The sequence below is a fragment of the Enoplosus armatus genome, chromosome 11, assembly GCF_043641665.1.
Source record: "Enoplosus armatus isolate fEnoArm2 chromosome 11, fEnoArm2.hap1, whole genome shotgun sequence".
NCBI classification, from domain to species: domain Eukaryota; kingdom Metazoa; phylum Chordata; class Actinopteri; order Centrarchiformes; family Enoplosidae; genus Enoplosus; species Enoplosus armatus.
The window spans coordinates 16312721-16337636 of NC_092190.1; the positions used below are offsets into that span (position 1 = coordinate 16312721).

Genomic DNA, 24916 nt, shown 5'->3' on the forward strand with positions numbered 1-24916 from the left:
GTTATCTTGAGTAGTTGTTTGGCACGTTATCCTATTTCTGTTATGATACCACAACTAACACCATGCTGACTGAGTAGCTCTTCGTCTATTAACCTTGGGGTCCTTTGCAAACAGATGTTTTGAGGCCGAGCATTGTTCATACCAAAGAACTTTATTTTTGTTCCTCAAATGTTTCCAAAGATAACAAATATGCAAATTTATAGGAAATGTATTTAAAATGATGCACAATAATCCAGAATATACAATACCCAGAATTGAGCAGCCATAAAAATGGGCCTTGGTTTGAATATTTTATAGGTCATAGAGATTCAGTGAAAAAGAAGATGCACAGGTATACATGTCATACAGTTTTTTTTGACTGTTTTTTTTTATTGTATTTGAAGAAACATGAAATTTAAAAAGGAATCCAAAAATAGTACTCGAGTACCCTTCTCCATCGTTCTCATGTCTCTTTCAGTCCCAGAACAGCATCGTAGATCTTCCCAGTGAGCCGGTGCTGGATGTTGGTGAAGCCGGCGGCAGCCAGCACGGCAGCGTACTGAGCGGCTGTCCTCTCCCTGCCCTCCGTCTGTACCAGCATGTTCAGGGAGTAGAGCTGCACTGTCAGCGGGCCAGAGCCATCCTCATGGAGCAACGCCTCCACCAGCAACACAGCGCCTCCTGCAGGACGGACAGAAAGGTCAGCTTTGTTTGTTTGTTTGTTTGTTCCTTTCTCTTTGTCTTTTTATTGTTTTATCCTCTTTCTTTGTTTCTTTATCTCCTCCTCTGACTGATTCGATGAAGTGATACTGACAAAGCTTAGCTAGCTAGAAATAGCTTTGCTAACATAAGTGCAGCAAGCCCGTTTATCATTTCATAATCAGCATATTAATTGAATGCTGATTAACATATCAAAACATGGTGTACTTCAATTTAACAGGACAAGCCAGTAAATGTTCATAATTTTGGACTGTGTGAATTAGCAAGCAAAACTCACTTTGATGATTACAGAATATGCACAGTATGATATTTTATCATTCATTTTGTGCAATGCAATCATTGTAATCTTCATGTTTAATGACTTTACTGTTTGGCAGAATTAAGTTTCCTACAGACTTTTTTCAAAGCAGACATCTTGACTTGTTAAACACAGGTGTATCTTATACCATTGTTAATTGATGCATTGCATTGCAATAATTGCTGCAACAGGGACATCATTAATGTTATTAGTAACACCTTTGCTTTTCCTGCTACAACAAGTCAAAATGTCTGCTGTTGAAAATGTCTGCTGTGTGGCTCCGCTGAGAAACTACTTCATACTATGACTTGGGTTGTATTCTCTGTCCAGTAAAACTAGGCTTCCCTACTTTATCTTTTTGTTTGTTTTTCTTCCTCTTCTCTACACACACACAGATACACAGACGAAAACACATGAGAGGGTTTTCTGCCTCCTGATAGCGCCTGCTGCTTTTGTGTGTGGGTGTGTGTGCGCGTCTGTCTTTGATCAAAGTCAGAAGGACAGATTTTTCTGGGATCAGCTGCATTGTTGGATACAATCTGCCGTCTCATTTCAAGCAGGGGACAAAAAAAAATCCCTTTCACACTCAACACACACACACACAGAAACACACAGACCTGGTTTGCAGGCTTTGTAGACTCTACTGAGTAGCTCTACGCAGCATTCGTCGGTCCAGTCGTGGAGGATTCTGGCGAGGATGTAGAGGTCAGCCTCTGGCAGGGGGTCTTTGAAGAAGTCCCCTAAACACACACACAACACACACATCCATCTGCGCAGTTCAGATGCATTCTAAGACACTGCTATATTTGATTGAATTATTTCATGTAATTATTAATTATTATGACAAGCCTTCCAGTAATAAGACAATGATTCTATTAGTGGTGTACATACTCAGACATGACTAAAGGGGAGACATCTGTTGTAATCAAATTTTGTCAAAAGTGCATGACCTAACAATTTCCAGCTGCTGTCTAACATTCAGTGGTGTACTAGTTATAGGGGAAATGACGTGTTTGTATTGTAGCTAAGACGTGACTGTGGTAGACAGATTGGATATCGTCTGGCTGCACCAGGAGCCCAAAACATTGGCCGTTCCGAGATTTTCCATGTTGCAGCTCCCGTTGTGTTCAACACCATCATGGCTATGAGAACAGCAGGAGAGGCAGGAATTGATTTTGGCTCCCGGGTTTTCAAGATTACAGGCTGCTGTGAACTTTTGTTTCCCACATTAGCTGCTGCGTCGACACAACACAGCGCTGAGGTATAAATTGACAGTTTTGTACAAAATATTTTCAGTCCAGCTGCAGCGGCTCAGCGGGAGAAACACAGGTGACAGCATCAGCAGTGTAAAGTTCTGGGGGGGGTTTTTCAGATCACAGCTGTTCTTGAAAATATCTTCGAAAGATGTTTTCTGTCATTTCTTCATGCCGTTTGAAGGAAACGAGGATTCAAATGTCACATGTCCTCACATCTGCACTTATTCCTCTTAAAGCAGGCATCACGATGTGGGAAATGATGTTAAGATATAAATCCAACACTTTTATAAAAGAGGTCCTTTACCTGTTGCTGAACTTTTGCTATTGTGTTGGAAATATTGTGTAATGCATTACCACTATGTCTTCATACAGCATGATGGTCCCCATTTACACCTGGTATTAACATGTAATATGTGTCTTATCTTCATATGTTTTTTTAGCAAATGTTACACAAACAGGTGCAAACAAATGGTCAGAAGAATGGTTATTAATACCAGGTTTAAATGCAAAGGCTCACGTATCAAGATAGACTGCATGTTAGTACCAGGTCTAAATGGGGTTATGGATAATATTATCTGAAAAAGAAGCACAGCAACATGTTGGATAAAAATCAATTATTAGAAGATTCAGTTTATTTACTTAGTGTTTTGACACAGTTCCATTTTTACAAAGCTCATTCAAAACTTTTTCCTGGGAAGATTTATATTTTTGTATATGACGCCATAACCTAAATCCTAAAATTTTGGTGGTGGTGTGAAGACTTGGTTTAAGGGTAAGGCAAGGTTAGGTCTAGGTTGAGCTTATGTTAAGGACACTTAGTGGTTATGGTTAGGGTTAGGTAAGTCTCAAGGGAATGAATATAAGTCAATATAATGTCCCCGAAAGTGATTGAAACACGACTGTGTGTGTGTGTGTGTGTGTGTGTGTGTGTGTGTGTGTGTGTGTGTGTGTGTGTGTAAAGTACTGCACTTGAACTGGCTGTATATGATTATAAGTGTCAAGTAATTTCACCCAGTCGTGATGACGTTACTTACCTTCGCGGAAGCTTATCCTCTGGTTTGCCTCTGTGACAAAGTGTTCCCTCGACGTACGCACCACCTTGGGGAGGTCAAAGATCGTCACAGTGCATTCTGGGTAGGCTGACGTGCACTGCTTGGCTAATGCTCCACTGCAGCCTGGAGAGAGAGAGAGAAAGAAAGAGAGAGAGAGAGAGAGAGAGAATTACATTTAGTTACAGCACGATGAATACACACAACCTTCATTAACAAGGTAGCGCATCACTCACACACACAAACACACACTCACACACACACACACACACACACACACACACACACACACACACACACAGTCACATGAGTGGAACAGATGCTTTCAGGTATGTACCCATTATTTATATGCATGATTTGTATTCAGTTGTATGTGGCAGCTTTGGGAATATGGTTCATCTAACATTCATGCCAATAAAGCAAACTGAATTGAACTGAATTTAGAGTGACTGATGCTTTATACAGAAACAGGGCAGAACCAGCTGTCCAGGAATCCTACTAAGTAATGTAATCTAAGGAACAGCAAACACATGCACACCCTGCATTTGTATTTTCACCTTTACATCTTGAAAATCCTTGTTTTTAACCATGATGATTGGTTGGTCATTTCACCACTTTGGTCCAGACTGAAATATCTCGACAACTATTGGAGGGATTGCCATGAAATTTGGTTTTGGTTTGATTGCAGCTAAATTTGGCACAGACATTCATGGTCCCCAGAGGATGAATTCTAGTTGCTGGCATTATCAGTGTGCACATTAGCATTTAGTTCAGCCTCACAGAGCTGCTTACTGTCTTCATAGAGAGAGCTGTAACTCGTTGTAGGGCAGAGGTCAGACCTGATGATTTGAGTGGAAAATAAGGAAATTAAATGAGCATATGAACACACACACACACACACACACAGACACACACACACACACACACACACACACACACACACACACACACACACACACGAGGACGGAAACAAGGATTTAACGTGAAAATATGAATATTTCAACTTGATGCTTTGAGAGCGTTATTATCAGCGTTCATGCTTCATAAAGCAATCTGAATTTAAAACAGAGAGAGTGAGAGTGAAAGTGTGTGAGACAGATGGAGAGAGAAAGAGGTAGATGAAGAATGCATGAATGGGACAGAGTGATGGAAAGGCAGTGAGGTGGAATACAGGATCAAAGGATGTCACTTTGACAAACCTACAAAGCCAACCAGACCTAGGTGTGTGCGTGTGTGTTTGTGTACAGGGAAAACTGTAGAGCCCGGTTGTACCTTCCTCCTAACATGACCTACTGCTGCTGTATCAGTCTGTATTCTTACAAGGCTTTTTCACACACGCACACACACACACACACACACACACACACAACGCACAAATACTCTTTGGCTCTCACATCAAACAGGGGTCAGCAGAGGGGAAAAAATCAAAGAGCAGCAAGGAAGAGCAAAACCAAACACAACACGCTGTACAAGACCCCAAGCTTACCTGGCTGCCTCAGTTTGTTAATAAAGTCCTATGATGGATGTTTTTCTTTCTCTTTTTAGTTTTTTTTCTATTTACTTTATCTGTATGTTATCTGATATACATTTATTTGTGCATATATGTGACTATTTAATTAAAAAAACAGAACAATTCTAGTGTATTGTTAATCCAAATGCACAACTACTGGTGACTACGTCTGCATTCAGCTCATTCAACTGTGTGGAGGAACCACTGAAGGGGAACTGATTTTACACATTAAGATTAGTTAACGTACAATGGGGAGTATTCCTCAGCCTGTGGAAACAGTTGTATAATGTACTTCTGTCAATTCTCAGAAGATGTAATCAGAGTTATCTCGGCTTGCACTGGAGAGTGGGGTTGAAAGATGTGGGCGTTTACCGCAGGGAGGGTCTAATGAAAGACGCTGTTGAGTTGCATTGTGGGAAGTGTAGGATCCAGCATTTTCAGAACTTGATCCAAACTAGGAACTCAAAGTCAGGATATCTCGGACTCATGCTGCATATGTTTTCTGACCATTCTTTTTTTTTTTAGTCTGTCCCTGGCAAGTCCCCCGACTTTATGAAAGTGTAATACTAAATCACTGGGGTGCCCCTTTGCACTGGCTCAAATGTAAACTAAAGAGTTGTACCACCACACACGATCAGAACAGGCTCTCATTATCAAACTGAGGGACAGTTCTTTAATACTTGGACAGGCTGTTTAAAACTAGACAGAAAACAAAACTTCATGCTGTTAGTTAAGTTTGTGTGTTAATGTGTTTATAAAACTGAATATTTTCAATTATCATCAATTGATAAATTTAGATAGATAATGTAGATTGATATAACAAAATGGTCTGACCCTGTGAACCTCTCAAAACATTAAAGTGCTGTGTTTACAAGTTAAGTTAATATTTTACCAAAGAGACTATTCTATTTATCTATTCTATACTATCGATACTTTCAATACTTTCCCAAAGCTTGTTCTCTCTTACTATGACAAAGCTTGAATGCATATATTTTGAATATTCTTCCATTGTGGTATTTTTTTTTTCTAATGTTAATGATGAGAATACCTTTTTCCATGACTGTGTTTGTGACGTGTAGTAACATGACGCAGATGGCTGTTCACATTAAAAACAACTGTGCTTCAGAAACATGAATATGATTTCCTTACAGTTGCAGTAACCTTTAAGTTGATTATTTATTTTTAAACAAAACATAAAATTGAAATGTTTTGTTAAATGTCACATTAAAATAAATCTAGGTGAAAGACCAGTATAAAAACGATAAATGATAAGGACTTTGAATGTGGGCTGATACCTGATTTTGGATTAAAGTCAGCTAGTTGGCAGAAAGTTGGACAGACAGACAGACAGACGGAGCACCTGAGCAGCAGGTGTGTGCACACACAACATATGCTGTGTGAGAGACAAAGACTTAATGGGACACCGCAGTCACTCCCTTCACACTCCTGCTGTCCACACGCGCACTCTTTTGGTGATGCACCTTAATGCATAAACATGAACACACAACCCCCCCGGTGAGAAAGTCACAGAGGAGAGGGAAGAAAAGACAGGAGGACGGTCTGGGATGTGTGTCTGTGCCTACATGTGTGTGTGAATGAGTACGTATGCTTTTAGTGGCTTCACAGCTCCCCTGTGTGGTCAGCTTTGGTGTCACACACACGAGGTGGCCACCTAAGGGTGTCAACTAGTGTTGGTACAGCAAGCCTCATGCTGTTCCTTTGCCTGACTGAGCCCGGAGAGAAATGAAGACTAATTTGTGAATGTAAAATAACTGCTGATTTCTTGGCTTTCTTTTTCTTGATAAATGTTGAAGCACTTTAACAATTTTAATGTTAAACAAAAAGATGTTCAGTCTGGGTTGGAGTGTCTGCTGTAGTGGGGATTCTCCTTATACAACATGAATACTGGGTTTTCATGGATAGTGCACTGGATCATTTTAATGGGATTATCACTGAGTATAGTCTTGTATGTGGACAGAGCAACAGACTAAACATTTACTCTTAGAAACAACATTATTAATTTTTTATTTTAAGAACACTGAATGAGACTAAATGAAAAAGAACTGACAACATCTCTCAGACAAAAGCTTGTTTCTCCTGTTATTCATATCATGACGTTTTCAGCAGGAGATAAAAACTCTTAAGACATATTCTTAGTCCTGCTCTGTTCTTGGCTTGTTTTTCTGCATTTCTCTAGAAGCCCTTGCCTCACATTGTGGAGTTCATGTTGAGTTTTTCTTATTTTTTCCTCAATATTTTATCCTTGTGCTGTTTGCTCTCTGTGCAAACCATTTTGTAAGAAACCTGCTGTTCGAAACAATTTATATATAAATCTGATTTGACAAAGACGAATAGAAATACACACAGGAGATCAGTCAAGGAAGCTTCCTTTTTACCTGACTGAGTTGTTGAGGTCAACCAGTCCTCTTCTGTTGAACAATGGATGGGCGTTACATTAGTCTGCACCAAACTGGAGTTATATGTTTTACCTTCTTATATACAGCCATTTCTTGTATGCCTAAATCTGGTGATAGGGCTTTAACATCTGATCAGGCCATGCAAAATCACATTAAAACAATTAGAAAAACAAACTAGGGCTGTGTCCTCACTTTGGGTTGTCACACTACAAAATCATGTATTACAGCCATTATCTGGGAAGGAGAAGAGTGAAATAAATAGACCGTTGTGACAGACATGGATGGATACTTCACTTGGTCTCAGCAGATTAAACCTCTGCTCTGTTGCCTCCAACACAGCTCAAGTGTTTTTACTGACTTTCTGTTTTAGCTTTCAAACAAATACATGAGTATAAAACATTGATAAACAGTCATACATGTTACATGTTAACTGTGGCTAACAAAGATTCCTGGACCACTATGACATTCAATCAAATTACTATCTAAAAATTAATAAATAAAACACCTAGAAAAAGAGTTGACAGTGTCAGAAAGTTGGCTTCTTAGCGTGGCTGCCATATGGAAGCACTCTGTTTGGAAAGGTTGACAGTTAAATGTCATTTCATCTTTTGCATCACTGGCCTTGTGAAGTTTATCCACTCAGACCGCATTTCTGAACATTTTTAACATAAAATGAAGCCTCAAATGGAGAGAAAAATATATTTTTTTAAAGTGAGCTGCATTACAGTGGACTTAGCCGGGGGCTAAAACAACACACGCTTGACCAGTCAACAAGTGTCTTTTCTGCTAATTATTTTCTTATAAGGCTGGACAAGCCCCAGAAAAAGTATTTAAAACATCATGGGACAATAACAAAACTCTACTGAAACCCAGACAGCTTAATTATTATTTTAGGAGCATTAACAGCTCTTTATGCAGCAGCAGGTGACTGTGGGTGGTAGATTTTATGTAAGAAACATATCAGCAGCTGATGCCGCTGGTAGACTGATATTTAATATTTATTTTAAAACATAGTATCAACCCTATGTGTTTGTATTTGTTGTTGTTTGTTGTATTTGTTCAGCTCTGAAGGAAAAACATAATCAATTACTTTTTTTTGACAGATGTTCGTACTTGGCAACGGTGCAACACTGAATCTCTGATAAGGGAAACTCCAGGTGGAGGTGACTTTGAGTTGTGTGTGTTGGGAAGCTTGACTGATTTACTAAGAGTCATTAACTCAGAGAGGCTGGAGGGGTATAATAAAAAAGGTCACAGTTGTGTGTCATGCATTTTTGTGCACACACACACACACACACACACACACACACATACACACACACACACACACACTGTACTGTCTAAATATGTGTGTGTGGCTGAGCCAGCTGTCTCTCAGCTAACACACGACACCAGCAATTTTGTATGTTAATGAATATGAACCCACAACCTTATGGAAATTAGACATGGTGACTCAATGAACACTCACACACACACACACACACACACACACACACTTACTTACCTCCAAGGTCGCAGATGACCTTGAAAGGCGAAAGGTCGAAGGCCGTGGCCACGTCTTTACCACAGATGTTCCAAATGGAGTTCATTAACTGCATGAACTTCACCATCTCCTCATCAGACCTACACACACACACACACACACACACACACACACACACACACACACACACACACACAGAGAGAGAGAGAGAGAGAGAGAAAACAGTTAGTCATCTAAGTCCTGTCTCTCTTTCACTTAAGTCTTGCTGCTTTCTTCACACAAAAAACTTTCTTGATCATTTTCGGTAAGCTGTCAACTAAGGGGCAGCTCTATGTTCACAATAAACACACGCACGCACACACACACACACACACACACACACACACACACACAGTGCCTCTCCTCATCTACAAAGTTTCTCCCCATGGCGACACAGAGAGAGTGAGTGTGTGTGTGTGTGTGTGTGTGTGTGTGTGTGTGTTTGTGACAGAGACAGGGTGCAGCAGAATAGAAGGGCCTGTGGTGACTGCTGCTGCTCTGAGGAATCTCCACCTCATCACCCAGCGCTCTGCCCTGCCACAGGGCTTCACACACACACACACACACACACACACACACACACACACACACACACACACACAGCTGAGCATCCTCTGTTCTGTAACACTAGAATTTGATTTATCCAAACGCCACCGTGGCAAAGAGATCGGCCATCTGATACAATCACCAACTTCAGACGACACAATGACCTCCAGAAGAAGTTTGAAAGTGACTCATTGTTGCGGCTGCAGACTCTGATTACATTGGATGTGAAAAGACAAAATGACTCTGAGGCCAAACAGCAGACTGTCAGCTTTAATTTGGAAACATTTTGAACATAAGTTATTGAATGTCCCCCGACGATAACATCTGCAGCCCTTTTTGTCCCTGATTGAGTGTATTTACATGCAAACCATGTCGTCCTGTCTCCAGTCATACAGACGAAAAGATGTGTCCTTGCATACATCATTATAACATCATCGTGGTTCATGACCTGTCTGCTCTCTGCACAGACATGCTTTGTGCTCCTCAACATCCCCGCAGGTCTCTGTCATATCTGTACCGACTGTCAGAGTTATGGTTCATGGCTGCCTGATCACTGTTGTGTGTCTCACAGTCTTGTTGCTTTATCCTCCCCGTCCTATCAGCAATAACAGAAGAAAAGGCAGACTTCTCATAGTATCAGTTAAAGTATGGTCCACTTTGACTAGTGTCATGCTTCCACCTCTACCAAAATGGAGATCATTGATTCATGAGAAGGTATGTTGCATGTTCACTCTGGAAAAGTGACAAAATTAACTATATTTTAAAGTATTCATACTAAATTTTCCTGATTTTTAAATGTGTTTAATGCTATTGTTGAAAAAAAAGTATTAAATCTCCAGATGACCTGATAAAAAAAAAAAATGACAATCCCATTGAAAACTGGAGCAGATTATGTGTCCTATCTGCCCATTTATGTCAGTGTCCATGGCTCAGATCTGTCTCTTCCTCTGTTTTTTTATTGGTGCTATCACAGGAAGGTGCCGATGAGGGACATTTTCAAATTCTAAGCACTGTGGTGAAAGTTTTCCAAAGTTGCAGTTTGATTTACTTTTGTCAGCGCACATGTTGTATAATTTTATGTCAGGACAAAATGGTATACTAAGTGCCAAAATGATATATTATGAATATTAGTACACAGTGTGCATTTTACGGCATTAGAATAACCCGGGTTTTATGACCTGAATAAAAGCCAATCCAGGTTTGTAAACAGGATATGTTCTTTACATGTTCAAACATGTAAACCTAAAGAATCCAATCATAGATGAGATACTGTCCCAATATCCCAGTCTTACAATATACTGTAAAAACATTGCATTTAATATCATGTCATTAACTATGTTCCTTTTATCAGTCAATGGACTACATTTTTCACTTGTTTACTTCTGTATTTCATGCTCTAGTTTTAATTATTCTAATGGTCACTCAAGGAATTCACATCAAAGCATTAAAACCATTTCAGTATCAAACCTCTTACTATGTTTGAGATACAGAAACAAAATAATACACCTCTGTAGGATTGAAACATCTTACTAAGTAATGTCTTGTATATTTTTGAAATCTCTAAATCCATGCTCTCTTTTGCCTGTCTTCTCTCGTAATCTTTCCTGCTTTCTCAAGTGTAAGAATTCAAGCTGTAGACTCGGCTGTAAATTATTCAGGTGCGGTACGCGGCTGGTTAAATGGCGATGAGTAAACAGGAGTCTGAGTCATCCAGCCAGCTTTGAATCCTCCTGCTCCTGCTACAGCGCTCCAGGAACGCAGTGAATGACTTCAGTGGTTGTTTCCCCTTGCTAATTTACCCACAGTATTCACAGGGGAAATCAGCGGGGACAAACAACTGCTACTCCACATTAAACCAATTGTGCACAGGTGTTGAAATGTTTCTTGTCGGGGGATTTTCATTTTCAATCAATTAAAGCTGAATTCCAAACTCATCTGCACAAGGATGTGTTACGTTATGTATGCATGGTTCATATTCTGAATATGCTCATATTGCGAGCATCTTTTTTTGAATGAGGCAGTTTCTGTGAGATCATCAGCTGCTTTTCAGAAGGACACAAGAACAAAAATGAATAAAAAATGAGGCAAATACAGAGAAAATGCAACAACCAGCAACATACAAAAACATAAATTGCATGTAAAAATCCAAAGATAACAAAATGCATGGCTGTTTACATGTAAAAATGTCCAATCTCTAGGTTTCTACTCCTGCTGAAGCAGTGTGTGTTCAGGATTACAACACTAATTCATAAATCTGCACATTTTATTGTTCAGGTGTAAAATAATAATGGAAATGGGTATTTTAACACCTGTTTCATCTTCCCTTTCATTAAAGTACAATAATTTTGCAAATCATTGCCATGATGAGGACAAGAAGTAAGGATGTTTTAGCAAGTTACTCCACTGTGCTTCAGTTTTAATGGCCTCTGTTTCTTTGGGACTGGCAGTGTTCTTCAGTACAGGCCCTCAGGCAGGCCAATCAAAATCTATTAGTGAACAAAGTGTGAAACTTCTAGCGTGTGACCCCTAAAAAACTGCTGACCAGCAGATCAGTGAAGCGTTAAAACTGTGGGCACTAGATACTATAAACACATGAGACCTCAAGGACAATGGCAGATACATTCTCCCTCGCTCTTTCTCCCTCTCTCTCTGCTCCGAGCTTCCTCACATCACTGCCCACACCCTCTCTCTCTCTCTCTCACACACATACACACACATCCTTTGCCTCCTAATAAATCCCACGAGTCTGTTCTTTTAGGGGGAAGAGAGAGGAGAGTGACAGACAGGCTTAAGATGGAGAGACAGGGATGGAATGTAAATGAGCAAGGATGTGTGTTTGATCTGTCTGAGTGTGTGTGCGTGTGTGTGTGAGTGTCTGTGTGTGTGTGTTCAACAAAGACACCGTCCTACCTGTAGAGGGCTTGAAACAGGTCTTTCGAGCTGACTCCAAAAGCCTTTTCATACTGGTTTCTTCCCTCTCTGGAACAAGGCAAAGATAGAACCATATTATATAGAGCAATATTGGATATTTGTGATTTATTTGATGATTTTTTACTTATTATATTTGCTAAGTGAGTGTAGAAAATGTGGAATCTAGGTTATTAATCGTCTTGCTGGTTAAACTCTGCTCCAGCTTCATCTCATCGTCACAGTCGATACAATCAATAAGATCAATTTTAGGTAAACTCACATGTTTCTCTTGCACACCTGCACACAAAATAATTAGTCATTTAGATGAAGCTGCTTTTGGCAGCATCTTTACTTCTATCTGTTTTCAGTGTTTCTCACAGATGGACTTCACTTGTCAGCCACAGTGAATCCAGTCACGCTGTCTGAGAGCTGCTGGCTGTCCTCCCTCAAACATAACAATGAGACTAAAATCCATCTTGAGACACTGTTCAAACAGAAAAGGAGGACGGGAATCCACATCCTCAGGCTACAAATCAAACCTCCACTTCTCACAGCACTTCTTACTCTCAGCTTCCTCATTTAATTGACTAACACCCTACTTGTGCATTATTTACTGTAGCGTTGTCTTTGGTGACCTTGACCTATTTTTCAAAGCATCACAAACTGTTTGGCCCTGCACCCCAACAAGAGGGAGCAAAGACAATTCACCCCTTGAGGGGCAAAGCACACATGTAGCCAAAGTTTTTGCAAACGGTAATATAAATATAGAAGGAAAACAACTTCCTTTCTGTAGATAAATATTTGCTGTTTTTCAGGGTTTTATATCATTGTAATTGACATAAACACATCATTAGTTGCAGCTCTGGTCTGACTTTACCTACATGGATGCTGTGAAAAGGCATCAAACACAAAAAAATGAAAGTGGCATGAACTCTTTCTACTTCGTCCAGACTGCAGACACTGACCTGACGGCGTCGGTCAGGTAGTGCCAGCAGAGGTAGATGGTTCTGGAGCTGTACTGGATGGACTGGTAGAGGGACAAAGGACTGGAGCGGGTCAGGTAGACACTGGCCTGCTCTGTGTTACTGTAAAACACTGAAACAGGTGGTGGGAGAGAGACAGAGGAGGAGATGGCTGTGGATGACTCACTGCTGGTGTTAAGACAAAGTTTGATCTTTGGTGTCTATGTGGGAGACAGAGACAGACAGACAGGACACAGGCGAGGGCAGGTGTGCACGTAGGTGGTGGTGCAGCAATTGACAATGTAATGAATGTCTGATAATATGACACATGGACAGAAATGAAACAAAAGCTGATAAATATTTTTAAAATCATTGTGTATAATAATACTAATAAATAAGACTTATCATTATTACTATTAGTATTACTTATTATTATCATGTATTTAGAGGTACAAGATGTTACACTATTACTGAGTTATTACATTATTTTTTGGCGTGTCTATGTGCTGACAGACCTTGTCCATTGTCCTCGTGTGTGTTGAGGAGCTGCAGGCCAGTGCATGCAGCCAGCAGTCTCTGTGTGCCGTCCAGACTGGCTCCAATCGCCTGACTGATCTCCTCTGCAGACAGGGGGCGCTCCGCACCCAGCAACACATCAAACACACCCAGCTCACATGAGGAGAAAACAGTCTGGTGTCAGAGAGAGAGAGAGAGAGAGAGAGAGAGAGAGAGAGAGAGAGAGAGAGAGAGAGAGAGAGAGAGAGAGAGAGAGAGAGAGAGCAGAGTAGAACAGAATGCAGTGATCTATCTGCAGTTATCTGATTCAGTTATCTGATCAATTATATCAATAGTCGCATATAGCACCATATATTTACACTAATCACGATAGTACTATAGTGTCAGTGTGCTTCAAATTTAACAGAAAGACCAAAAGTATCCATGTGTCCATCTTCTGCTGTGGTGCATTACTCTCTGCTGATTTTCTTGTCCGTCTCCTTTCACCATTTGCATCCTGCAAAGATTTACTTACTGGGATCTTTCAATTAAAGCTTTATCATCCAGTATTTGTTACATGCAACACATCAAACTAAAAATCTTATTTATTTTCACAAATTATATTAATACTTTATGGGGGTTTTTCTGTTAAGAGACTTAGGGCTGCAATTAATGATTATTGTCATTATTATCTCACAAATATTTTCTTGATTCATTGTTTGATCTATAAGATGTGGAAAAATGCCCATCACAATATTCCAGAGCCTTAAAAAGGCTTTTTTATGTACAATCAATAGCCTAAAATATATCAAGCAGCAAATATCACAATTGAAAAACATCATTGACAATTCTTTTTCTGTTGATTGACTAATTGATTGACTAATAATTTTAGCTCTCTAGAAACTATATCCTTGTGGCTTTGATATGTTTGATGCTATTACAATATCATCTATCAGGAGGGGAACTTAACCTTAAAGTGAGTAAAGGTGGGCTGCATCGCTGTACGTCAGCCATGGAGGTGAGTGTGTAAGCACTACACATGCATGTTACCTTGGAGATGAGGAATCCTTCCATATACTCCAGTATCTTTCTGGGGTACATGTCTGCAGCAGGTGTCCCCTCAGACGAACCCATCTCTTGACCTTCAGCCATGGCCATAGTTGGGACAGGACTCCAGGAAAAGACTCTACTCTCTTTCTACATGCAAAGTGAACTTCCCTGCTTGTTTGTGCTGCTCCGGAGACACTTCAACAGGTGTATGTATGAGTGGCAGTGAAGACAGAACCAGACTAAAGCTACAGAAAGTGCCCACCCAGCAGTGAGTGCAGCAGTGGGCTAAGCTGATTACAGCCAGATAACCCAGATTAGAGCAGGGGCTCAGTCTGCATTGGACAAAGAAACAACTCTGTGGCAATACACTGCCGCCTTGTTCATTATGATTCCCACTCCAACACACTCGGATGGAGACTTTCACTCAGTGCATTCTCATACCAGACCTGTTTCCCACAGTTTACATGACCCCAAAATGTGACTGACACTTCTGGAAGACCAAACCTTTGAGGAAAAACTGTGTTTTATGAAAGACGTGCTCCCCTCTGTTCTCCATAAAGCCTGATTGCACTGATGCTGAGAGACTAATGGTAGCATCAGACCTAATGACACAGACTGTCACAGCACATGCCTCGATGAGATTACACACTAATCAGTTTGACTATTAATTATTCATCCACACAGTTCATTGAACCAGCGGTGTAGGGACAGGTTACAGACACGACAGCTGGATTGGGTGAGTTGTCACCTTGATCCTTCACACAAGGTTTTGAGGGAAGATTTTATATAGAGAAAAGTGGACGTTGTTGCTCAGATCATGTTTCCAAGGTAGGCTGTTAAAAAACTGACTGACAAGCACTTTTGACAATGAATTTTAATTTTGTTGATCACAGTTGTGCGCAAGACAATGTTAGAATAGAAAACCTAAATGTTTTAACACGTCTGATATTTTGAAGCTTCTCACTAGTCACAAGACTACACAGTACATCTTCACCAAGAGAAAACAATGCTTTTCAGTTTTCAGATTGGATTTTTATTTTACCAATTGTGTGCAAGACGTGCTCTTGTAGATCATGAGCACGGGACAACTGGGCTTTGCCATGACAAGTAACAATGTTGATGTTGCAGTATCAACAAAACTATTTGACTTGAGAACAGTCTGTACCGTTACTAGTAAAGAAATGTATCGGGCCCTACGTTGATAACATGAAAGCAGAGTTAAATCCTAACATCCCATTTCTACGGTGCTGGTTTGACTTGAATCCTAGAAGCTGGTTTCCTAAAAATTTGATTAAACTTTGGACAGGTCTCACATCCATCACTTGTATTCAAGACTCACATATGACCAAGGGAAGAGGGAGTACACGGCTTGCAGAGTCAAGTCCATTTTGTCATTATGCTATCATCATTACGACTTGCAACATCATTATGACTTCCAAAGTCTTCACGCAACTCACTCAGCCTTTCTTTTAAAAACAAAATTCTTCCAAACATTAAGAAATACAAACAACTAAAAGAAAGTCTTTGTCAGCTGAAACGAAGTGATCATCAGAAATGGTGCTGCTTGGTTGAGCTCGACGACGTCTGAGCTGTTTCTCAGCAACACAGACAATACTGAAGCACTATTTAAAGAAATAATTTAGTCTGTCTGCAGGCCAGCCAGACTAAAGAGGTATGTTTCTTATAGTATGTGGAAAATTAATGTAAGCAATGGACCTGCAGTCATTCATTCCAGTCCAGTAGTCCACTTAAAAGTCTTCCACAACTACGGCAGCCAAGAGGTCTAAAAGTGTTAGAAGCTGAACAGACTTGTGCCACATCAAAATAAACACAGTCCATCCTCTGTACTTGCCACTTTCTATAGCTCGCTGTTTTTCATGCACAAAGATAACTAACAAAAAATGAAGATCATCAACAGGGTTTTGGGTTCACAGTAGGGTTAGACTGTCAACTTCCAAGACAATGAATATCAATGATTATATAATGGACTACCAACTTTGAATCAAATATTAAAGACTTACTATGTTTAGTCCTAAATTTCCGAAGAGTTTTTGTGTACTTCAGTCTAAATGTTCATATAATGTCTTTCACACATGTTAAAGAATAATATTCCAAATAGTAAATTTAGTGTTTTACACCAGGAAATTGTTAAATGTAAACACAATATGAAAATCAAAATACAAATTATTTTGACAGTTGTCAGCAGCTTCAATCCAACACTGTAAAAAAACAACTCCCTAGAATCAACTGCAAAAACGTACATGCTTTACACATACAGAGAACACTTACATATGTTGTTTCAGTTGATTTTTATTTTATATGGGATTTTCTTTTATATCTAAGAATTCTTGTTTTTCGCCAAGCAGCCCTATTCTGGAAAAAGCCATTTGGTGCACTGTCATGTTACTTAATTAAGGGATCAAAAATGTCTCTTCTTCTTCTGAAACTTGTTGAATTTTCGGTTTAAGCCCAGACATGGGGAATATATTGATCAATAAACTGAGAGCATTGATGAGATTAGCGTCGCCTGGAGTGGCTCCTGTCTCTGCTGTTGCTGTGTCTCCTGTATCTTCGACTGTAATGGCTGTCTCTACTTTTATTGCTACTCCTGGAGCTACCTCTGCTGTATCTACGGTGACTATGCCTGTGGCTACGCCCTCTGCTGTAGCTCCTCCCACTGCTGCTCCGGCTCCGGTCCCGGCTGGAGCTTGTACTCCTACTGCAATGGCTGTGGCTGCGCCTCCTGTTGCCATGGTGACTGTGGCTCCTCCTATGACGACTGGAGCTCCTCCTACGGCGGCTGGAGCTCCTCCTCCTCCTGCTGTAGCTGTGGGAGCGCCTCCTCCTCCCCCGGCTGTTGGAGCTCGTCTCTCTGTGGGAGCGGTCCCGGCCCCTCGCTTGCTCCCTACTGTGCCTACTACTCACTACCTCTTCCCTCCTTCCCTCCCGGTCTTTCTTCCTGTCCTCCCCTTCTTTCCTCTCCTCTGTTGTTCTGTTTTTCCCCAAAACTTGGGAGTGCACACTCGACTCGGACACCTGCTTCTCTTTGCTCTCAATTGCCTTCACTCCGTTCACCCGGCCCAGGACCCCCAACATCATTTCACTGCCACCAGGATCAGAGGCCCCCTCGCTCATTACAGGGCCAGCCTGGTCCTGCGTGCCTGGAGGTCTTGCAGTTTTACTGCTGTTCTTCTTCAATAGGTTGCAAAGCAGTTTCTCCCTTAGCTCCTTCTCTCTGCGCTGGAGCTCCAGTGCTCGCTCCTTCTCCACCTCCACCCTCCGGAGCTCCTCCTCCTGCTTGCGTCGGCAGGCCTCCAGCTGCTGAAGACGAGCTAGTTCCTCCTTCTGTCGAGCCTGCTCCTGCTTTTCCCGTTCCTCCCGCTCTGCCCTCTCTTTCTCCTGCTGCTGCTGCTTCAGGGTCTGGAGAGAAGGAGGAAACAATGTAAGGATACAATAAAATTGAAAGAAAATCACCATCGTAAGCAAAACCCTAATTCAGATTAGTCAGGATGAGAGGTGTATTGTGTGTCTTTGTGTACATGCCGTACCTTGGCCCTGGCCAGCAGCTCAGCAATGAGACGTATTGATTCCAAGTTGCGCTGAGCCAGCAGCAGCCTCCTCTCCTCCATGGCGATCTTCATCTGCAGCTTCTTCTGCTCCTCTTCCTGCTGTCGCCTCACCCTCTTCAGGTTCTTCCTCTCCTCTCTCTCCCGCAACTTCTGCTCTCGCTTTCGTATCCTCTCTTCCTTCCTCCTCTCCTTCTCCTCCTCTTCCTGCTCCTTCTGTTTCCTGAACAAAGGTAAATTGTCCTCCGTTAATATCTGTTATTACTGGTTACAGTGCTGTGTGGCAATGCATCAGAACTGTTCTCAGAACAGTGAGTGCAAAATTTAAAAAAGCAATGACATAAATTGTTACTTTCGTTGTCACCCTCTCAATATTACACTGAAAATGAATTCCCAAACCCTCAGTTGTTGTTCCTCAAACTAGAGGAAGATTTAGATGACAAAGTGGAAGTACTGTCTCTTCCACAATGGAAGCTCTTGTTTTACAGTTGAATATTGCTATCCTGTGAACGTGTATTAATAAGTGAATTATTAAGACCTCTAAAATGGGTGAGATTGGGGTGGATATAAATATACAGGTGGGTAAACTCCATGGACGGGTGAAACATTTATATGGAGGTCAGACAAAAGCTTAACTGTATTTTCTAATATTTCCTACCTGAACACTGATGTGAATGGTACTTTTTTTTTAGTCACAATATAATTTTCATCTCCTTTCTTTTCCATAAAATATGCAGTAGAACACCACCATGCATTGGGGGTTGCTACCCTCCAGAATCCTCATGAGCCCTTAAATGAATATAAACTAGCTTTTCATTTCTCTTTTGCAATCCATCATACCTCTCCTCCTCCTTACGCCGCTCCTCCTCTTCCTTCTCCCGTCGTTTCTGCTCCTCTCTCTGCCGCTCCAGCTCCTGTAACTTCAGCCTCTCCAGGCTCCTTCTCTTCAGAGCTAGCTCACTCAGGTGCTTGCTGGTGTCAAAGGCTACCTGAGGAAAACACATGTGCACAGATAAGCAAAAAGTGCTTTCATGGTACTCATAGTACTACAGCAATATCTTCATTTTCTTGCAAGAATTTCTTTTTCCAAAACTATTTCAGTGTTTGAGCATCTATTATGTTTTATTGCAGTTTAATGAATCTCTAGTATCTTTTTGTATTGTGTGTGGTATAGTAATTTCAACTTTTCCAGTAATACCACACTCAGTCTTGTCAAAGTGGAGAGAGTCAAATAATTTGAATAAGTCAGATGTAGCTCTCTGACATTTCCAACAAATAGGAGCTTAAGAGGACTTACAACAGCTTGATATTGATATTGCAGTCCACAGTAAATAATTTGATAACTGAATGATAATTTGCCTGTTGATTACCACAGTGCATAACTGACTCAGTACAATACTGACCGTCAGACGGGGTTATGAGGGTCATCATTTTCAAAAAACTTGATGTAATATGCAAGCGAGATAAAACCGTCATGTTCAGGCAGGAGCTGGTGCGATTATAAAATGCCTTCTCTTTGTGTATTTATGTAATTTAACCACAGAACCACTTTACAATATCTTCTTTTGTTAATCATTTCTTTTAAACAGACCGTCCTTTGCTTCTTCCCTAATTTAGATTTCATGGTGAAGCTTTATTCTGAGGATTAAGAGACCTGGCTCTACCCTACCCTCATTACCTTGGAAATAATGATGACACAGCTTTATTTCTCATTCCACTAAAAGGTTTTAAAGCTGCTGTGTGACTCTGAATAACACAATCTAATTGCTAAAACCTGCAACATCACTACAGCATTTTCAATTCACCAGTGCCCTCACACACAAAACAGAGGCATGCAGATCTCTGATACTGTATGCCCTTAGCAGTCAGTGAAACTAAAAATAGCAATGTGTTAACAGAACTGCAAAGGCCAGTGTGGGTGGGGGTGTGTGGCTGCAGGTATTTTAAAAAATACCTGAAAATTTTATTTAATCCAGGAAGGCCAGTTTGAGAAATGCATCCATGAGTTTGTAGGCAACCATATGCTATGAGGATATTACAACTGTGAAAAGTCAGGGACGATCATTTCAGCTCCGTCTTCACAATCGTGATTTTTTTAAGTAGAAATACATCATGTTACAAAGTAACAGATATATGCATTTGATTGGCCAACTACTGGCCAACGAACTACCTTGAAATGACCATATTGCATTGAGCCATGTTCACCTTTTTTGGCCTACATTTTTTACATTGGCACCCCCCTGTATCAACACAGGATTCTCATTGAAATTAATGAGGACCAAGTTTTACGGCAACATAGCGACAAATATGGCTCCACACTTTTCTTCTGCACTGTGCTAGCTCTAAGCTTTGATCACTGTCTAGGCCTGTTATGGTAGTAAATTTCTAGAAGAAGAAAGAAAGACAAAGCTCTCTTCTACTATTTGCCTTATTGGAAAAATAACTGTCTTTATACACTTGTTATACTGTGTGTACTGATCAGTTTCTCTATCTAGGGTTGAACATACGGAGGAACTCTCAGGAACTATGTTCACCATGAATCTCAGAAATGCTTTTAGGAAATGTATAGGTGTGTGTGTGTATATATATAATTATATATATATATAATTAAACATGGATAGTGCAATACTTTTACAACCATGAGAGCCTTCAGTACCTTGATGTTGCAGGCCACTGCCTTTCCATCGTCTCCTTTCAGCATCAGCTTCATGCTGCGCAGGGTGTCCATCGCCTTGGTGAAGCCGCAGTACTCCTGGTATTGCACATAAGCCTCAAAGTTCAGATGACCCCCGAAACTGAATGTGTTGAAGTTCTTGTCCAGCATCTCCTCCCTGTATGGGTCCAGCATGGGGATGTCAACATTTCGTACCTGCAATCAAAAAAGGTGGCATATTGGCAAAATCAAATTTTATTTTTGGCTCAGTTTCTTAATATCGATGTGACAATATGATACACATGACTTTTAGTGATTTCTTGCAATACTTAACTAGGGAGTGTGCATAAGTGTTCTCAGTCAGATAAGTTTCAGATAAATTTTCACTTAAATGTTATGTACACAATCAAAGCTATCTCTTTGAATTCGATTGTTTGAGTGAACAAAGTGTATTAACTTCCACGTATTATAAAAAAATTCAGAATCGATCAGTTCGATCAGTCAGAGGGTGGACTACAGCTCTCCACAGCAGTTGCTTTTCATTTGTTACTTACAGTACAGCACTTACAGTGCACCATAAACCCACAGTCATTACAAAATTGGCACAGATGTACTGTAATACCAGCCTTGTCTATGCTACATTAACAGGCCCAAAAATTAAGAATAAGTCTTCAGTAATGTCACGCATGGCATGTTATGCAGCGAAGGCCATATCACAATAGACTTACAGCCAAGTGGGACATTACCTTATTTCAAACTAACAAATAACAATGTGAATTCTGTGTCCAGATTAATTTCATGTTAAATATAGAAAAGCAGAAACATCTACCACCTTGCCAAATGTCTGGAAGACAGCAATGAGGACCTCTTCAGCGGGTCGGTCTGGGTAATGGCTGTCCTTCTGGCTGAACCAGCGGCAAGGAAGTCCCTCCAGGTGGATGGTGTCAGGCCTCTCTCCCGGCACAGTCTCATTCATGTCCTTGGCGTCACGGAAGAAGGAGTCCCAGTCGTGACGTGTAGGGAAGTCCACCTTATTCTCTACTGCACGAACCTGAGGAAAGAAAGGGAGAGAAGGGTTGATAGACACTCAGTTGCCAATTTATTAGGTACAAAAAGATAAAATTAATACAGCCCTGCAATAAACCAAGTTTTAAATAAACTGTTTAGAGAGGTGTTGATTCAATTTTATGGCCATTTTTGAGGCTGTAGTTTGTGGTGCTATTTAACTGCATCGCATTATAAAAGGTGTTTGTAATATTTAGTCTCTACTCTCAATTTTTAGAATTATTTATCAGTGTCAACACAATGCAACTCAACTGCACCACAAACAATTCAATTGCACCACAAACTACAGCAACCAAATTCAGACGCTGTGATAAGCAACATAACCAGCAACGTTTCATGCTGGGATTTATGGTCCAGTATAATGTCAGCCTTACCTTCAGAACATCAGTAAATCCACTAAGTTTGATGCTCTTCCCATCCAGGCGGCCCAGTAGGCCCTTGACTACTGTCTTGTTTTCCACCTCGCCCTCAAAGCGGATGAAGTCCATGGTGCTCTTGGAGATTCGCAGGGCTGAAAACTGCTCTGGAGCCACCATGGCCTTTACCCTCTCCATTACCTCCCAGTTGGAGATGCTCTTTCCTGGCAGCTTGAGCTGGGGCAGAGCCACACTGACGGTCATTTTGGCAATGGGCTTCAGGTACAGGTTGTACTCAGAAGACAGGCACACTGCCTCTGTAGTATCATGGACAATGGTGGTCATTGCTGCAGACAGGTGGGGAAGCTGCAGGAAGGTAGGAAACAGAAAAGACTCGTTAGCTGGTCTCTAAATAATACTGAATTAGAGAACTATTTTAGCATTTTCACTTTATATTATAATGAAAACAACCAAAATAGAGGTTTACAAATGAAAACAACCATTCAATTCATTTAACATTTAATATTATTGGATTGTTGACCAGCAAACACATTTTCACAAAAAACAACCACTCCCCTTTCATATTTAAAAAAACATCCAAATTAGAAAGCTGCGCTTTAACTTCAAACTTAATTAAGGTAGCTGTTAGCTAATGTAAGTTTGGTTCTGTTATTTTCATTTAGCGTTATACAGATGTTAACATCTTCGGAGGGTAGCTAGATAACTATCATCAGCTTTGTTTATGGCTCTTATCTTTAGCGCTTTGTCTCATCAAACCTTCAAGCTTCAATAGGTTCAACTGGCTCGCTGACTAGCGTTAACGTTACTATGTTATATTAGTATTTGGTTAGGTACTAACAACGTTATTTATGAATGGTGGCTCTATTAGCTAACGGCCCATTTCAAGCTAAGGAAAAGCATTTTGTTGTTCGTTTTTGTTAGCCATTGAGACCAAACGTTGGCTGTACGTTATTACAACATGTAAAAGCTGTTCGCTTACTAGCATAACGATTGCTGCAGTTCAGCTAGCTAGCGTTAGCTCAGATTCTGAAGGGAGACAAACTCGAGGGATGTTTAATCAAACAAATAACTAGGTTAATGTTAGCAATTCATAGACCATGTTGGACAAAGCGTTTACAGCTATTACGTGCGAAATGTTTTGGTTATTAACAACAGCTAACGTTAGTGTTATTTCAAGCTAGTTACCTAGCTTGAAGGGTTTTGTAACTCTATCGCCCTAGCTTTTCAACAACGTCCGAGTGCTTTTATATAACGTTAACGTATGCGAACGTCAGTTACCACAGTAGATTTCACGGCCACCTACCTAACATCAGTTAGCCTCCTGGCAAAAAAACAAATAAATAAACGTATTGTATTGATTTATGGAGAGCGAAACACTGCAAGGGAAAAAAACAGAAAAAAACCCAACTAACCTACATGCCACTTCCGCATGCAGTAAACTTTGACCTTAAAAAGAAACAACGTGTAGCAGCATCATGGCGGCGTTATTTCAGAACAGCGACACCATGTGGAAGATATAGGAAAAAATAAGAAAAGAAGAATGTGGCAAAAAGGTTCGCTGATTATTGATATTGTCATGACTGTCGGGTGCATCCAATTGGTTTAAGAGTCACATAATCAGTAAAATGGAGCTCACCTGTGTGTAGGTACGGGGTAACAATTGATTGCAGTATAAATACACTTGTATATGCAAACAAATATTTTGTATATTTATAATTAATTTAGATCACTTTGTAGATATATGTTTTCACTTTGACATTAAAGAGTCTTTTGTGTTGATTAGCTTAAAAAAAGCCTGAATAGCCAGAAGTAGGCACAAGACAACAGAACATCCGGCTGACAGTGCACATTTGTTACTTGCTTGATGGCTATTTGGCACTGTTAGTAAAAAGCTGGGCTTTGTATGAATGTCATCATCACTTTGGTAACTGTTTGGGGAGAGAGTGAGAGATGGGGATAGATTGGACATGGATTAGTCCAACAGCGTAGGCCCCTGGCAAAAAAGTTGGCACAGTTTCCCTGAAAAGATGGCAGAGGAATTTACATAATAGGCATTACTCCCTTCACTCTGTATGTAGGTCAGTAGCTGCAGTCAGACAGCCTCTCTACTCCGTCCCGATCAGCAGTCATCTAACAGAAAAGCTGCCTAAGGCAACTAGAATCTGGACTCTACCGGCCCAGAAAAAATTCTTGTCCCTTCAGTGACCTCTTTAAATCTTGTTTGACTAGTAGATGAGGAAAATAACAGAGCATTTACATTTACACAAGCAACACATTTGTGGTTGTAATGACCGTATACACATAATCCTGCTTTTATGTGATTTGATTTGTTCTAGTGAACATGAAGAGGACAGACCCAGAAAGAGAGCTAGAAAAACATCAGTGCCACAAGATGATTGTCAGAGCTGTGGTTATCTGTCCTGTGTCAGGTGTTGAGTGCATTGAATGGAAATGTACCATATCCCTCTCACACATATACACGTATATAGCTTGTGCATATCATTTAACTTACTCAACTTTTCACATTTTTGCCCCTTATCC

The 24916-nt window shown here is 40.5% G+C and overlaps 2 protein-coding genes across 2 annotated transcripts; both read right to left on the reverse strand.

Annotated features, from left to right (window-relative positions):
- Positions 1-442: 442 nt before the first annotated feature.
- Positions 443-14816, reverse strand: asmt (acetylserotonin O-methyltransferase). Its single transcript, XM_070914953.1, has 8 exons — positions 14715-14816; positions 13685-13859; positions 13173-13302; positions 12208-12276; positions 8734-8852; positions 3288-3428; positions 1615-1737; positions 443-660 (listed from the first exon to the last, which is right to left on the reverse strand). The coding sequence occupies exons 1-8, from the start codon at positions 14814-14816 to the stop codon at positions 443-445; spliced, it is 1077 nt and encodes a 358-aa protein (XP_070771054.1).
- A 2202-nt stretch (positions 14817-17018) lies between these two features.
- Positions 17019-23798, reverse strand: akap17a (A kinase (PRKA) anchor protein 17A). The gene is made up of 7 exons (XM_070914987.1): positions 23679-23798; positions 22373-22720; positions 21766-21984; positions 20937-21149; positions 19121-19269; positions 18263-18503; positions 17019-18134 (listed from the first exon to the last, which is right to left on the reverse strand). Exons 2-7 carry the CDS (start codon positions 22697-22699, stop codon positions 17232-17234), a joined length of 2052 nt encoding a protein of 683 aa, XP_070771088.1. The 5' UTR covers positions 22700-22720; positions 23679-23798; the 3' UTR covers positions 17019-17231.
- Positions 23799-24916: the final 1118 nt, after the last annotated feature.